The sequence below is a fragment of the Ascaphus truei genome, chromosome 20 (assembly GCF_040206685.1).
Source record: "Ascaphus truei isolate aAscTru1 chromosome 20, aAscTru1.hap1, whole genome shotgun sequence".
Classification (NCBI taxonomy): domain Eukaryota; kingdom Metazoa; phylum Chordata; class Amphibia; order Anura; family Ascaphidae; genus Ascaphus; species Ascaphus truei.
The window spans coordinates 29,939,242-29,957,022 of NC_134502.1; the positions used below are offsets into that span (position 1 = coordinate 29,939,242).

The following is a 17,781-nucleotide window of genomic DNA, read 5'->3' on the forward strand; positions in this document are numbered from 1 at the left end:
TTAATTGTTATAGAAACTGTATTTCTCTTAGAAAATGTTACATTATTTGTGGTGGTATTTTTATGCATGAAATTTGTATCCCACTAAGGGGTTTCCTTCAAATGTGACCTCAAGCAAATATTTGATTATATTATTATTTAATAGTTTTAGTAGATTTTTGCCGTACTCTGTATATTGTGATATAATACTTACCTTACTTGTTCTAACCAGTCAGTGATCCTAACATTACCCTTTCCGTGGTCCTGTTACCGTATCTCCTGCGTTCCCATTATAATGACTATTATCCGTTACTGGGCAGACTCCTTATAACGTCTTTCCCTTTGGCATATTACAGGAAGGGGGAAGGATCTGATCACAATGCGTGTGGAGAACCAGACAAGAGTTACAGAATTCCTCCTCCTGGGATTTAAGGATCTTCAGAGCCTCAGGATTCCCGTCTTCTTTGTGTTTCTCGGGATTTGCATGATGACATTAACTGGAAACCTCCTGATCATCGTGTTGGTGTCAACCAGTCACAAACTCCACTCTCCCATGTACTTCTTCCTCAGCCATCTATCTCTAACTGACATCTTGATTACTGCAACTATTGTCCCCAACATGCTCCATGGTTTTTTGGAAGAAGGAGCCACCATTTCATTTAATGGCTGCATCACTCAATTTTTTTTCTATGGTGTCTCAGTAGCTACAGAGTGCTTACTTCTTACAGTGATGTCCTATGACCGATACTTGGCCATCTGTCACCCTTTGCGTTATACCTCCATTATGAACATCAGGCTCCAGTATCATCTAGTTTTCTGGTCTTGGTTCTTAGAATTTGCAATATTACTATGTATGGCTACCCAGCTAGGTATGTTGCAATTCTGTGGCCTCAATGTTATTGACCACGTATTCTGTGATTTAGCTCCCCTTCTAGAGTTGTCCTGCACGGACACCTCCTTTTTGAAATTGGAAAGTGCTGTTTTCTCTATTCCTATAACATTCTACTCATTTATCTTCATCATTGTAACTTATGTCAGTATCTTCCTCACCATCCTCAGGATCCCTTCCACCAGTGGGAGACAGAAAGCCTTCTCCACCTGCAGTTCCCACCTGACCGTTGTCTCCTCATACTATGGAGCGTTGATCACCATATATCAGGTCCCATCAAGAGGACACTCGGTCAATCTCAATAAAGTCCTGTCTTTGCTGTATATTGTGGTGACCCCATTGTTTAATCCCATAATATACAGCCTGAGGAGCCAGGAGATTAGGGCAGCCTTCGGGAAACTGGTTAGCAAGACAGGGTGAGAAGAGTAACAGAGAAAAACGGGTCTCATTTCCTCAGAGAGTTAATATGAATTTATTTAACTTACCACGCATGGCAGATTTGTACAGTAAACATCTTTAAGAAAAGGTTAGACATATTGTTAGAAAGGAAAGGTGCACAGGGATATGTTAGATAAGTTAAACACAGGAAGGGTGTTGATACAGAGAGAAATCTGGAGTTAAGGAAATGTTTGAGATCAAATTGCCAAATAGCTCACTGACCGCCTGGATCATTATAAGTCTAAACATAGGATCATTATCTCAGCCAATTAAAATGTAACACAGGTTAAACTTGATGGATATGTGCCTCTATTTTCAACCTTGCCTACTATGTAACTACTGAATGTAAGTTAAATGGAGAAACTTTTTATGGAAGATACAAATATAGCAGCCGTTATTGTTTCAGTTAGCGCTTTGTAGCGACACACCAGCTAGAGCAGACACTGTACCAACGCACTTCGCCGTGTGTGAAAAGAGGGCGGGGCTAACATGTTACTGCACCGCTTGTTAAATTATTGTATGTTAGCTTCTGATTAATCATATATTTAACATTTTTACTCATAATAGTGCACATTTATATGTTTATGATAATTGTAATCATCAATGTATGTCAGATTTATTGTGTGTTTATTGGAGTATACATGATACATAGTGGACAGACAGAGCCCCTGTAGATAGCACTCTGTTTCTGTATGAATTGGTGATTTATTTAAAATAGCTTTATTAATTGACAATATCGTTAAAATATAGGGGTTTAAAACAATGATTAAATGATGCCAAGTGTGGCTAACTCTATGGATAGGTGTATCCAGAGGAGTATACAATGGTGTATTAATGCCCAGTGTTAGGGTAATTCACTGGCCCTAGTGTTCCTCATATGGAGAGAATGGGCTAGAGTTCTTGTAATGAAAGTAGCGGCTGTGTGGACCACAGATGTAGTGCCCCAGTATTGAAATACTAGTAGGTGCACTAGTTGATTGGACCTGTACTTAGCTGCTTTTGGGCTGCAGCTATTAGTACATTATAGACTTGTGTATACAGATCTAGGTCTATGTGCACCTATTATGAGTTTTTAACACCAGCATGTGTGGGTGGTGGTATTTAAATACAAGTGTGTGATACTTAACACGTGTACATCCCAAGTGTGTAATAACAGGGCTAGAATAGACACTAGTATTAGTTTTGCAATACTGGTAAATTAGTGGCACTGCTGTAAATTCTGTATATACATATACCTAATTAACAGCTGAGTACTGCTCCTTTTAGGGTATTAATATCGGTCTATTATGAAAGACCTTTCCCTAGTTGGTGTAGTGCTCTTCATGTGTGGTAATGGTCTGGCACTCCAGAGGTTAATTGCTGGATTGGTTGCCGTTTTGCTCAATGTGTATGCCCCTTTAAGCTAAATGCTGTGTTTGGGGATTAGCATTCAGGCTTCCTGCATTTGTTCTGTGATTTACTGCCACGTGCACAAGCAGAGCCTGAGTTCATGTACACTGACTCAGTGAGATTCAGAGAGTCAGCGTGTCTCAGCCCGTGCACAGTAATGGACTGCTGAAAGATCCTACGATCTTAGCAGTCACACATCAGTAAAGGCACAGAGAATACCTGGCAGTAAATCACAGTACAAATGCAGGAAGCCTGAATGCTAATCCCCAAACACAGCATTTAGCTAGTGTCTATTCTAGCCCTGTTATTACACACTTGGGATGTACACGTGTTAAGTATCACACACTTGTATTTAAATACCACCACCCACACATGCTGGTGTTAAAAACTCATAATAGGTGCACATAGACCTAGATCTGTATACACAAGTCTATAATGTACTAATAGCTGCAGCCCAAAAGCAGCTAAGTACAGGTCCAATCAACTAGTGCACCTACTAGTATTTCAATACTGGGGCACTACATCTGTGGTCCACACAGCCGCTACTTTCACCATAAGAACTCTAGCCCATTCTCTACATATGAGGAACACTAGGGCCAGTGAATTACCCTAACACTGGGCATTAATACACCATTGTATACTCCTCTGGATACACCTATCCATAGAGTTAGCCACACTTGGCATCATTTAATCATTGTTTTAAACCCCTATATTTTAACGATATTGTCAATTAATAAAGCTATTTTAAATAAATCACCAATTCATACAGAAACAGAGTGCTATCTACAGGGGCTCTGTCTGTCCACTATGTATTAAGTTATACGCCCTTTGCAGCACCAGTTTCATTGTTCTATAGTAAAGCTGAAGCGGGGGTAAACATACGTATAAATGAGTATACATGAACAATGATTAATCTTATAATATATTCATTAATTTCACCATGTTTGTTTTACAAGTGCATTAATTAAGGGTGGACACTTCCACGGGTGTGTTGGTTTTTGTTTTTTGTTTTTAAACAAAATGTGTGTTGGTTTTGGTTCCATTTTTGTTTCTGAAAACATTTTAGTGCTATGTTTTTGATTTAGGTTTTTGCTAAAACCGGAGTTGTAATAAAAAATGCAAAAAGGGGGCAAGCCAATCAGAATAATTGTAAATAAACTATATAAAAAAACCCTATGTATCAATGAGGGGTGCCCCATGGAAGATAGAGCACGTGTAATAGAACAGAGAATCCCATTGCGGGGTACAGAAATCTTCCAAAAACTGGGCACACGTGATATGTATCAACAATAACAATAATCCTTTATTTTATCATAGGCAACGGCGTACTAACCGAAAAACATTTCAACCCTGGGTAACAGTGAGAGCGCAGACGCCTAACAAAATAAATCCGAAAGGTCTGAACATAGACATAGACCTGGGGGCCTTCATCTAGATGCAGTATGTCTCGCAGGACACACAACATTTGGAGACACGTCTGTTTTTATAAATGTTACGGTATGCTTATCATTTAGACATCAGCTACTCCAACTGATTTAAGTTGGGAAGCACCCTATACCCATTCAGATATAAGCCATTGATTTTATTTTTTGTCATGTTTTATTCCAGATGACACTTCCCAGCAGAGATAATAATCCAAAGTCTGTAAGACCATATCCATGCCGTATTTTTTAAAACATTTTAACTAAAGTCACAATAAAAGTATGTATTTTAAGTACTCAAATGCAATATGTTTTATCAATGTTTAGGATTTTATATTCATTATTTTACTATTCATAACAATTTTTACTAGTTTTTAGTACCAAATTGAACATCCATGTCTGTTCACTATGAACAAGTGTGATATAATTATAATTATATATTTGTATGTGCTTTTATACTAACTATCTCTGTTATCACCATGTGTACCCCGGTGAGAAACTAAGAAACATGTTAACCACTGTACCTAACCAGAGGGTTTGTGCACTAAACCACTCTCAAAGCAGAACATCTGTTCCAGAGATCTGAAAATCTGTGCTGACACCGTGAACACATATAATTATTTATTTATGAATTCGTCATGTAAGTGACCCATTATGTGCCGTAATGCTACAGAGCGAGAGCGCGACTGGGGAGCACTCGTTATCCCCGAGATGTGACAGCTGAGAGGATTCAAGAGGGACACGTCACTGAAGCAAAGGAGGGACTCAGGGAGAGGATCGGATTGGCTGTGGGATCCCTACATAAGGCTATGACCCCAGCCATACCTTTCTACGGAGCCTGAGGAAGCCCAAGAAGGGCGAAACGCGTTGCTAGTATCCCTGAGACTTTTTTTTACCACTACAGCCACCGTCGGAAGCAGGAGGCAGGAGCACAGCAGACCAACCGGACGCGGAGAGTTAGCTGCGCACTTGAGTATCCTGCACAAACATTTTCAGATGGACTGGCTGTGTCTATGCACACCTAGCTCTTGAGTCATTTTGACTAAGTGCTTTTTTAAATGTTTTGTTAGGACTTTGTCCCGTTGTTGTTAATAAAGTATCACGCTTTTCTACCTCTGCACCCCTGTGTATCATTGTGTGATCCAGGCACTATTTGAGTGGTTCAACAAACCCAGTTGAAGGTTTGGATTTGAAGTTCCAGTGAGGGTAGAAGAGATACCAATCAGAGTTTATACTCATACATGGCCGTGTGAGTCTATCACTAACCTTACGGGGTTATATTTTAAATCAACCTCCGCCCCATTACCCCTTCTTTTCCTACTTATATGGTATAAAGGAGCAGGTGGGGGATGTGACAGCACTGCAGTTAGGTGCCTTAAAAGATACCTCCCTCCAGAGATCACTCACGCTTGCCCGTGTGAGTGGATGCAGTGATCATCTGCTTTTTGATTTTAATACAGTTGTCTACCCCAGCTATATTTCATTTTATTTCCTGTATTGTTCCTTACGCCATTTGTTCTCGTTTCATTTAATCCTGAGGACAACATCGCTAATCATCCGTGTGGAGAAGACCAGGAACACTCAACCGCACAACAGAGGAGAAGAAAAGTATTAAGCGGAAAGAACACCGGAGAGAAGACACCTAAAGCAAAGACACCTTGATGTGAAAGCATTTACACAAGGCCGTGTAAGTGTTTACGTTATTGCACACCTTACTAAATTTCAACTCACAGCTATATACCGTGCAGTTTTATAAACGTCTGTATAGTCCCTCAACCTGTGCTCCCCCATTTTTTGTTTGTTTCCCTATATCACTAAGGATCCTGGATAGGTCCTCTTTGGGGTTTGAGCAGCGGGAAGAGAATCGGAAGTAGAGGGGACCTTAAAGTACCCTTTAAGGTTGTATTGTTCTGTCACTAGAATTGTATCACCCCATTAGTCAATCAAATTGAGGTAGCGCCCGGGCTTTTCTGTACATCACTGTGCCTAACAATATAAGAAGTATCCTACAATATTAAGTGCCGCGGAAAATGAGTTATCCATGCGGGGAACCAAAGGTCCCTCACAGAAGAGAGCAACAGTACCTGGGTACTATGATGGGTAACAATATAATCAGACTCACATTAAAGTGCATATACAGAGAACATGATATCTCTCAATACCAGCGATATAGGCCCCACAGTCCCAAATAAATGTGACTCTATAGAGGTGGCGTGATCCCGCTATGTCACCGCACAGTCTGCAGAGGAGTCATCAGTCAGGGCACACCCTGGCACAAACTGGCATGGACGAAGGAAAGACACAGCACACGGAGACCCTAAGGGGTGGTCGCTCACAGGACTCAGAAGCTACAGGATCAATTAGACAAGTATAGGGAGGACCTGCGTATAGGGAGGACCTGCGTATAGGGAGGACCTATGTACGGGGCAGACCTGCCTACGTTTCAGAAAGACAAATGACCAAAGGTCATTGCTGGCCCTTGGCTTTTAGGAGCCCTCTATCTACCTGCCCAATAGACCAGTAGATGCCCTTAGAAGGAGGTTCAACCGAGCGAGGGTGCAAAGGGGATTCTGACTCCACCAACGTAGCCCAATCTGAACAGCCATGTTCCACTAACTCGGTTATAGATCCAGCCAAACAGAGCCAAGACACCAGACACCCTACGTGGCATACAGTAGAACCCAAATCCTGACAAAGGGATCAGACCGATAGCCGGCACACGGCCTCCCTGTTACAGACAGGCCTCCTTTGCAATCTTCTCCTCACACACATTAACCAAGGAAGGGACAGCTATTTTATATTAGGGTTTTTTTTTTATCATTCGTTCCCACTTCCAAACCAGACTTGTTTGGATGGCAAGTTGATCTCTATAAGACTCAGGGAATTGTTAAATTGAAGAACAGCACATAAACACACAGATAACCAACAAGCTCTGAGAAACCCCAAACATTAACACATAATATATATATATGTATATAAGTGTCCAAAGGCGTGCTAGTGGGCCTGGCTAAATGTATACACTACCGACACACTTTATTGAAGTGTGGTCGGTACCGCAAGCCGGGAAATCTCCCGGCTTGCTAGTGGCCGCCCCTCGGCGTGCCGCGCGTCATAGATGCGCGGTCACGCGTCATCGGGAGCGTGCGCCCGCTGCACGCGTGTCCAGGGGCTCCCCGAGGGAGCCCTGGTGTCCCGCGATCGCGGGACAGCGGCAGGGGGTTCCGGGGGACCCGGCGGACCCGGCAGCGGTAGGGAGAGCGCCCCGATCGGAGGGCGCTCTTCCGCTGCTTCGGCGTGCGCCCGTCACACTCGGGCGCGCGCCAGGCTACTGCTGCGGCACAGAACGGGCAAATGCTCGAATAAACTGTGCCGCAGCAGTACAACAAAAAACAGACAAAGAGGCCCAAAGCTTCTTCCAATGTGACAAAAATACACAGTGCAATACGTATATATTCTCTTGAAAAAGGGTCATTTAATTAAATCCTTTGGCCAAAGTATCTTAAGCCTGCTAGACACTGCAAGGCATGACCGTTAGCAGGTCCTAACACTCCAACACTTTGCTCAATCAAAGGATCTGGGAATTTATGTGTTAAAGTTCTGGTCTCCAATGACAATCGGGGGCTTCCACAACAGGTATGATAACTCCAGAGACCAAGTCAAAGTTCGGGGGAGTCTTTTATGTGTTATAAGTAAAGGGCTTGGCTACTGCACTGTAACAGGAGGGGGGTTGGGGGGAACTTCCTATAGTTGTCAGCCATCCTCGGCTACCAGAGGATGACCTCTACTATAAATGACTCTGGCCTGAACTGCCCTCTGCTCACACGGTGTCCTAGGTAGAGGACCTTGGCCATGCTGGGCTGACATTTGGTGGCTTTGAGGGTCAACTTAGCCTCCCTGATCCAACTTTGCCTCCCACAGTTACATGCAGCAGGTGCTCTTCCAACATCATCTAGACACCTCCAGGTTATCCAAATATGCTCTGGCATACCCCTGCCTCCCTTTCAGCATCTTATTCACAAGGCACTGGAAAGTGGCCAGAGCATTCATCATCCAAAATGGCATTAGGGAGAACTCGTATAAGCCATGTGGGGTGCTAGGCGCTGACTTTTCCTGTGCCTCTGGATTCAGGGGGATCTTCAGTACCCCTGGCTGAGATCCAAGTTTTATCAGGTACTTGGCACCTGTAAGCTCATCTAGGAGCTCATCCATGTGGGGCATGGGGAACACATTAATTATGGTCTGCCATTAGTTCACAGAGAACGGGGTGGTTGCATTTTTTGTGGGGACCATGACTACTGGCGATGCCCAGGGACTCAGGGTGATTACCCCTAGAATCAGAATGAATTCAGTATCTTTCTTGATACTTTGTTGAACCTCAGCAAAAACCTGATAGAAAGCTTTGCAGAGGAGCTACTGATTGTTGGTTTTGACCTAATGATCAGAGAGGTGGGTCCTGTTCAGCTTGTCCGTAATCAGGTCCTGGTACACCGCTAACATCTCTCTCACTTTTGCCTGTTGAGGAACAGTGAACAGGGTCCCTATCTCCTCCTCAACAATGTGCATTCCGAATGTTAAATGGGCTCCTGGGCTTCTCGAAGTAGATCGGGCAAAGCCTGGCTGGCCTGATCTCCTGATGCTTAGCTAAACATTGAATAATATACTGTGAGCATGTTTAGGTAGTAGGTCTGTTACCTAATCTGTTCCTCGTCTAGTTATTCCTCGTCCCACATAGTTATTGTTGATGACCCACTGTATTATCTAGTTATTGATCTGGTGAGTGGACATCAGAACCAAGATCTGCTGCCTGTGATGAACTCTTGGATATGGGTATTCAGGAATATGAGCACTTTTACCTTTCTGAGACTCCCTGAGGTTTTCCTGTGCAAACCACATGAGATCCTCTAACCGCTCGCTAAACTACATAACATTCTTAACCCACTGAGGTATCACTCGTGGTGGTATCCCCCTCTCAGCCCTCACGGAACAGATTTACCCATACCGGTACAGAAGCTCAAATGGGGAGAAGACTAGGTGCTGTACATTAGCCTCTGAGTCTCTCCCTTTGCCTTCAATGGACACCCCTAGCATCTGCTTCAGGGTGCCATCGGACAACTTACACAGTCCGTTCATCTGGGCATAGCAGGGGCAAGTGTGATGCTGCTTAACCCCGCACATAGCCCAGAGACATTGTAGCTGTTCTCACATGAACTACGTCCCCTGATCGGTGAGGATCTACTGTGGTCAGGATGTGCCTCTTCCCTGACTGACTCAGGATCATAAGGTGCCCCACAATATTGCAACCCACTGGAAGGGTTGGGGAAGGGTTCTCCAATCGCCGGAAGAGGCCTCAACGGTGCATTCGCTCGATGTCCATGCCTGCCTAGTCACTGGCAAATGTCACCGGTGCATCAGAACGTGGCCACCACCTGTTCTACTCCTTGCCAGTAAAAAGTCTGGGTCAGTCGGGCTGCTAACAGAATCTCACGGGCCAAGCACAGAAGTTGGACCACTTATGCCTGGTGGATGATAAACTAACATGCACCTGTGTATCAGGTATCTTTTCCCTATACAGGAGCCCTTGCTTTCACAGGAGCCTATCTGCCCCGAGCTCAGAGGCAGACTCAGAAGCACATTGCCGCATGCCCACTTAGCTCGGGTTAGACTGCCAGGCTTACATGAAAATGCAGCTCTTCTCCGTTCCGTCACCCCTAGTCACACCGTCAGGAATGGGGGGATAACCAGGTTTGGCTCTCCTTCGTTTTCTTCTGTGTTCTCCCAGGGCATACCAGGTTGGGGTTACTCTGTTTCCATGGGAGCATCTTTGCTTTGTGGGGTAGGGCAGCAAGAGCTTCCCGTTCTGCTCGAGTGTGGCTTTGGGTTACCGGGGCATTGTAAAAACATACAAGCCATCTTAGGTCATTGGCCAAGAACATGTCATTGGGCAAGCCATTTATACCTGAAACATTCCCTGTAACTGGGGGCTCACAATGATCATAGTTGCCATGTTGTCCAGCAAACCGGCCATGGAGGTACAGCCCACGGTCTACGGTCGGAAGTGAATAACCTAGATGTCACTCTGGGCCATAGCCACAAGGGTGATGGTGTTCTATGGATTGGCACTCTCCTGCAGTGGGCTGCGCTGGCTACAGATGGTTCATGGCACATTGGACCCTCCACATAGGCAATTATTAGCATGGGTAGTGGCGAGCCAGAAGAAACCAATCGGCCATGTAGACTGCTCACTTGGCAGTGGCAGGCTTGCAGTCGAGGACCAACCTTTGTACCCCGGTACACATCTCAGCAGGAAAAGCTCCTTAATGAACAGATCCTGCAGTTCCTTCACAGTAAAAGCCTCATTGCCGACAACCCACTGCTTCAGGTAACGGATCATGTGGTTCACAAACTCGATGTGTGTGTCTTCGAGCCCTCTCTGCAGACACTCAAACTGCAGCTTATATGAATACCTCACCGGTCTCCTCAATGTCTATCTCCCGGTAATGCCTCGGCCGTCTCCACGCTCAGCCGGGGTAACTGGAACTTCAGAAAATCAACCTTGGGGAGCTGGAGGAGATGGCAGATCTTTTCAAAAGATCAGCGGTAGAGATCTATGTCCTCCTTGGCCTCGTCAAATTTGGGGGAGCCGTGGGATAGGCTGGCTAGAGAGTCCCGACTACGTGAAGCAAAGTGACCTATGTATGCTAACATGTTCCGCTGATTAAAGGGTCAGCCCCCTGTACGGGAGAAGTGACTGTCACAGGGTCTTATAAAGCAGAGCTGTTACAGGAGTGAATCTCAGTGGCCGGAACAGTGAGGCAGAAGCAAAGACTTAAACGGGGTCACAGGCCGAGGTCGCGGGCAGGGATAATAATGAGATATTGCACAGAGAATAGAGTACGCCAGTATAGAGGGAGGACCCGTATACAGAAGCACGTAGTATAAGGAAAAGGAAGTCTGTAATAGGAATATTGTGAATGGGTTAAAGAATCACCGAAGTGTCCTAATCACAATGAAAGTATTAAATGGGTCAGTCCCACATACTGCTGCGGCTTTATTTGAGCATTTGCCCGTTCTTGGCCGCAGCAGTAGCCTGGCGCGCGCCCGAGAGTGACGGGCGCGCGCCGAAGCAGCGGAAGAGCGCCCTCCGATCGGGGCGCTCTCCCTACCGCTGCCGGGTCCGCCGGGTCCCCCGGAACCCCCTGCCGCTGTCCCGCGATCGCGGGACACCAGGGCTCCCTCGGGGAGCCCCTGGACGCGCGTGCAGGGGGCGCACGCTCCCGAAGACGCGTGACCACGCGTCTATGACGCGCGGCACGCCGAGGAGCGGCCACTAGCAAGCCGGGAAATCTCCCGGCTTGCGGATCTGGCCGCAGTGCGATAAACTGTGTCGCCACTGTAGGACTAAAGTGACCCAATGACATGGACATGTTTAATGAGTTATGTGCTCAGCCCCAAAGAGAGGGAAATAATCGTTATATAACACCGCATGTTCATTAGCATTGGGTAGAGATACTCTCTATAACTATAGAGAGCAGCAAATTCTTAGTTAGTGTACAAAAGCTCATCGTACATATAAAGCCTGATGTGTTCATCATCAGTGTGTAGATACTTACCCCCACTATACAGTGCTGCCTGTTTATAATAGTATAAAGGATTATTGGAATTACAATATTTGGACTGATCCCTTTGAATGTCCCAGAATGGCCACAATACCCCATAAGGGTTAAATTAATATTAACATAACAAAACTTTTCCAACAAAGATGATGAAATGTTTTTATTATTATTACAATTGGTGTGTCAGTTTTATCAGGGGGTTAATCAAAGTGCAAATCTCATATGAGTTAATCATCATGAGGATAACAACTCCGTACAAACGTAAGTATGGATTCACCTGTAATTGGCCATGATGGGATTCAGTGCAGGGATCCACGTGGTCCCATACTGTATCTCTACACTGTAATAAGAGAATATAAATACGTGAGCCCTGTGAGCATTTCCACTACTCTCCATATGGGAGCAGAAGACCCGGTCGTTACACCGACCAACTAAAGGCTTCCTGTAACCTTGTCTCATTTCCTCTGCTCTTCCCCGGGGACATTGTTCCAGCATTGTGGGGAAATCTGCCACACATCAGGACTGAAATGTGAAACTTTTGAACGGTAACCTCTGCTGTCCTGTATCACCGACGTGGAATTGTGGTAAGTTAAGATATTCTACTCAGTGCTGGAGGTTGTACACACACATGTGCAAAACTTTCCAAAATACATTATCGTGTTTTTTTTTTTTGTTTGTTTTTTTTACCAAAGATGATTCTCGGAGAAGCAGTTGGCAGAACTTTTACGGGCTAAAAGTATCTAAGAAATCCCACATTTCCAACATCGATTCATATTTTGACAATGATTTTGCCAGGAATTCAGCAGACGTTATCTCATCCCCAGAAGAACACCATGTCCTGGCTCTGGATGGGAGTTAGTACCATTAAGTGAGATGCTTGGTGACTCTGTGACCGTGCGGTGATTGAGGTAAATTAACAAGAACATGCTTATTAGGGTTTCAGATTTATTGAATAAGAGGGGAGGGTTACATAACAGAATTGCAGACATTGAGGGTCAGATATCTAGGACAATGTTACTGTACGTAAACCAATGTCAACATTTCCTGGTGCCCCCGAGTTCTCTAAACAATATGTGAGATGGGAAATGGGCAGCAAGACATTCCTAGGTTATCTCCGTGTGTGTAATGCAGCAGGTGGGGGTATAATGCTATTAATTTCACATATTACTGTGTTGCTCAAAAGACAATACCTTGTTGCATATAGCACCACATACAGAAGCCTTATTAGAGGGATGAAGAAGGCCTCAGCTGGCTTTATTTCTGTCCCCCGGAGTCCATGATGGCACAATCCATTCTCAGTATATTGTATTAAACACCATATAATATGGGGGCTCCCAAGATCAGCGCACATTGTTCTGCGCAGGTTCAGGAAATGATTTTTCAGGCTAAAGATCTGGAAAATATTAAAAGTAAAAATTTTAATATTATCAATAGTCTCTATAATACATATTCTGCATCACTACAGATTGTTGTGAAAATGCATCTAGCTATACTTATTATTTATAGAGGGTAAAAAAACACTGGGTAGCACATTATTTCTAGGAAGATATATTAAGATTTATGTGGGGTTTCCCGTATGTCCTTGAGTTTGTTTAAAGTATATGATATCATTTTTTAATTGTTTAAAATATATGATACATTTGATATGATCATTATTGATCATACATGCATTTAAAATAAATAGGTACTGTAGTTTTTGCTAGATACAATGTATATTGTGCAATGCTACAAAGTCATAACATAGTTACATAGTTACATACATAGTTACACAGTTACATAGTTACATAGTTACATAGTAGATGAGGTTGAAAAAGACATACGTCCATCAAGTGCATCAAGTGCAACCTATGCTAAGTTTATACTACAGATACGTTATCCTATATCCTTACTTACATTATATAGATCCAGAGGAAGGCAAACAAAATACCCCAAATCTATTGTATTTGCCATCACTGTCTCCATGGGTAATGTATTCCACATTGTAACTGCCCTTACTGTAAGGGACCCTTTCCTTTGTTGCTGGTGAAATCTCCTTTCCTCCAACCATAAGGGACGCCCCCGAGTCCTTTGTACTGTCTTTGGGATAAATAGTTCCATAATGTGTTTTTCTAAGGAGTGGTGCCCAAAATTGTACTCCATATTCAAGGTGTGGTTTTACCAACGCTTTATTAAGGGGCATAATTATGTTTACTGCCCTTCCATCCATTGCCCGGTTAATGCAAGCTAAGATCTTGTTTGCCTTTGCAGCTACTGCCTGATACTGTGCACTATTGCTAAGCCTGCTGTCTACAAGCACTCTTAAATCCTTCTCCATCAAGGATTCCCCCAATTTATCCCCATTTAATTTGTAAGTCGCCTTTTTTTCTTGCTTCCCAAATGTATAACCTTACATTTATCTGTATTAAACCTCATTTGCCATTTACCTGCCCACGTTTCCAGTCTCGCCAAGTCCTTCTGAAGAGAAATGTCATCCTGCTATGATTCTATTACCTTACACAATTTAGTATCATCAGCAATGATGGAGACTTTGCTCTCTATGTCAACCTCAAGGTAATTAATAGACAAGTTAAAAAGCAGGGGTCCCAGTACCGGTCCCTGAGGTACTCCACTCACGACTTTAACCCAACCTGAAAAAGTTCAATTTATGATAACCCTCTGTCTGTCCTTCAATCAGTTTTCAATCCATGTGCATATATTATTACTGAGTCAAATTTTCTTTATTTTGTACACTAACTTCTTGTGTGAAACCGTATCAAAAGCCTTTTCAAAATCCAAGTAGACCACATCAACTGCATTAGCCTGGTCTAAATTCCTATTTACCTCCTCAAAGAAACAAATAAGGTTAGTTTGGCATGATCTATCCTTCATAAATCCATGCTGAATATTACTAATATTTTTGTTATCCATTAGGTATTCCTGAATATTATCCCGTATTAAACCTTCAAGTAGTTTTCACACTATTGAAGTCAGGCTTACAGGTCTGTAATTCCCCGGTTGTGATCTAGCTCCCCTTTTAAATATAGGCTCCACATCTGCTTTACGCCAATCTTGTGGTACTGAGCCTGTGGAAATTGAGTCCTTGAATATTAAATGTAATGGTTTAGCTATTACTGAACTTAACTCCTTGAGACCTCTTGAATGTATGCCATCGAGGTCAGGTGCCTTATTTACTTTAATTATTTCAAGTCGCTTATGAACTTCTTCCTCAGTTAACCAATTATTCATTAATATAGAGGTTTTGGCTTCTTCCTGCGGCACTACTATTGAAATTGATTCTTCCCTGGTAAACACAGAGGCAAAATATTTGTTTAATACCTCTGCTTTTTCCTTATCTCCAATAATCTGCCTACCCATCTCACACTAAAATGGTCCAATATGTTTTTTCCTGATTTTTTTTATTAAGGTACTTGAAGAACTTTATAGGGTTGATCTTACTTTCTATTGCAATTCTTTTTTCATTATCCATTTTTGCTAATTTGATTGGCTGCTTGCAATTTTTGTTACATTCCTTATAATTCTGATACGATGTCTCTGTCCCTTCTGACTTAAAGAATCTAAACGCCTTCCTCTTCTTGTCCATTTCCTCCCATTCCTGTTGATTTAACCACATTGGTTTTGACTTATTTCTTTTATACTTGTTACCCAAGGGTATACACTGATAAGTGTGCTTTTCTAACAATATTTTAAAAACTAACCATTTATCTTCTACATTTTCCCCTGGAAAAACATCATCCCAATGTATTACTACTAGATTAGACCTCAGTTTATTAAAATCTGCCTTTCTAAAGTTTAACGTCTTTGATGAACATGTATAGATCTGTAATACACTTTATGGTATAATACATTACAATATATATTTCTCTGCGCTTTGTACTTTTTAGAACGGTCCCACCTAGAGCATCACTGAAGCCAAATATTTATATTAGTATTAAAGAATAATATACAGTAACCACGTATGTTTGGATAAATATAATATGAAACATGCAAATGACTAATTCAAATGCATCAAAGTAACAGCATCACTATATTTATTGGGATTTACTAAGGGACTGTTTGTTTGGGACACTTTCTTCACCTGTTTTGCCCCCTGGAGACTTTGATAAATACCCCCTCACCTCCCCCCCTACATTATACCTACCTGTAGTAATATACTTTGTTTGATTCTATGTGAGATGTAACAATAACAATATATTACGCACTATAAGGACATATCCCCTTTATACCATCAGGCGATGTGTGATGGGGAGAACCTGGCTACAGTCACAGAGCTCCAGCTTCTGGGATCCCAGAGACGTCACAGCCTGAAGACCATTCTCTTCTGCCTGTCCCTTGTGAGTCACTTTGTGACAGTACGCGGACATCTCCTGATCACTGCATTAGTGCCATCGGGGCACCGGCTACACTCTCCCATCTACTTCTTCCTTAGAAGTCTGTCCATATCTGACATGATACTTACCACAAGTATTGTCCCTAACATGCTACATGTCACAGGGAGAGGTGGAGGCTCCATATCTGTTATTAATAACATCTCACTGTTTTACCTCTACAGAACATTAAGTGGTGAAGAGAGCTCTCTTCTTACAGTGATGTCCTATGACCGATATGTGGACATTAGCGATATCAGGCCATGGGTTTTAGGATTTTTAGCACCATGGATTGCAGTGATTTTCATAACCAGATATCAGGCTCTGTTTTGGGGATCCATGGTAACTGATCGTTACTACTGTGATATTGTACCTCTTCTGAACTTTTCTTTCCCAAACACTCGGGTTGTAGAGATGGAAACTATAATGGCATACGTTCCTTGGATGCTCCTTTCATATATATTCATTGTGGCAAGTTATCTACCAGTTATTCTCACCGTCCCCAGGATTCCCTTCTCCTCTGTGACACAGAAGTTCTCCTCTCCCAGCCTTTCTCCTCTCACTATTGTGTCTATATTTTATGGGACAATGATAGCTGAGTTTGTGGTACCACCCAATAAAGATTTATTGTAAGTAACCGTTTGTGCTTTGGTGACTCCATTGTTTAACTTCATCCTATACATTTGGGGTAATCCAGTGGTTTGGGGAAGTTTGAGTAATTGTATTAAGCGGACAGGTGAGAAACAGACACTTACAGTAAACAGATCAGGTGCCAACATATACATCAGCTTAGTACAATATGGGGGTAGGGACATGAGGTGGGGGCCACTCAGCGTGGTATTAACCATAAATACATTGTATTAGGCGGACAGGTGAGAAACAGACACTTACACAGATAAGGTGTTACTTTGCGCTCCTCCTGATTATCTCTTTATACCGTAAATATTCTTCCTTATCTCCCTCCTTCTGCCCCTTAATGTAACTGCAGCACTAGCCCCTACATGTTTGCTGCAATCATTTTTCTTTCTTCTTGGGGGGATATCTTACCTTCAGGGGCCCCCTGTTAATAAGAAGCCCTGTAATTATCAAGGTGGCAGTGAGAACCTTTATAATACACTTATTAGTCTGTGTATTGTACATACGTATGGCCATGTCTACTAAGACATGCTACTCCATTACACATTAGCAGCTGGAAGACCCCTTACAGCCTAATTACCTGAATGGGTTATAAAGGGGAATATTACTAAGCAGTGCTATCTTATGGAGTGACATCGCTTAGTTAATATGGATTATAATGTTTATATTTGAGCTTGTTTGGTACATCAATGGTATTCAACAAATACATTTCCTCTTCTTCAGGTAACTTCCAATGCTCCTGAGATATATCCCGCTCTGTAGGAGAGGTCACAGGGAGTCATTGTATCCTCGGGCAGATTGTCGCCTTCACATGACGTTTCATTTAATGCTTCAACTGTAAGATATACAGCAGGAAGAATATTCAGTGTTTTATCACATTCTCCCAAAACACAGCAAATGAAGAAGCCGTATATAGATAGGTACAGGCACACCAATTGCCAAAAAAGGGAGACAGTGTAGAAGTCCTGGTGCTGGCTAACCCACCCAAGCCCCAATGTTCTAACTGAGGGTGCAAGCCCATTATGTCACACACAAGAAGGCACACAGGTTTAG

At 43.0% G+C, this 17,781-nt stretch overlaps 2 protein-coding genes across 2 annotated transcripts; both read left to right on the forward strand.

The window, feature by feature from the left end:
• The first annotated feature begins 353 nt into the window (after positions 1-353).
• On the forward strand, positions 354-1,287 carry LOC142471131 (olfactory receptor 5G9-like). The gene has a single exon (XM_075577923.1). It carries the CDS (start codon positions 358-360, stop codon positions 1,285-1,287), a length of 930 nt encoding a protein of 309 aa, XP_075434038.1. The 5' UTR covers positions 354-357.
• A 14,673-nt stretch (positions 1,288-15,960) lies between these two features.
• Positions 15,961-16,725, forward strand: LOC142471132 (olfactory receptor 6J1-like). Its single transcript, XM_075577924.1, has one exon. It carries the CDS (start codon positions 15,961-15,963, stop codon positions 16,723-16,725), a length of 765 nt encoding a protein of 254 aa, XP_075434039.1.
• The last annotated feature ends 1,056 nt before the right edge of the window (positions 16,726-17,781 follow it).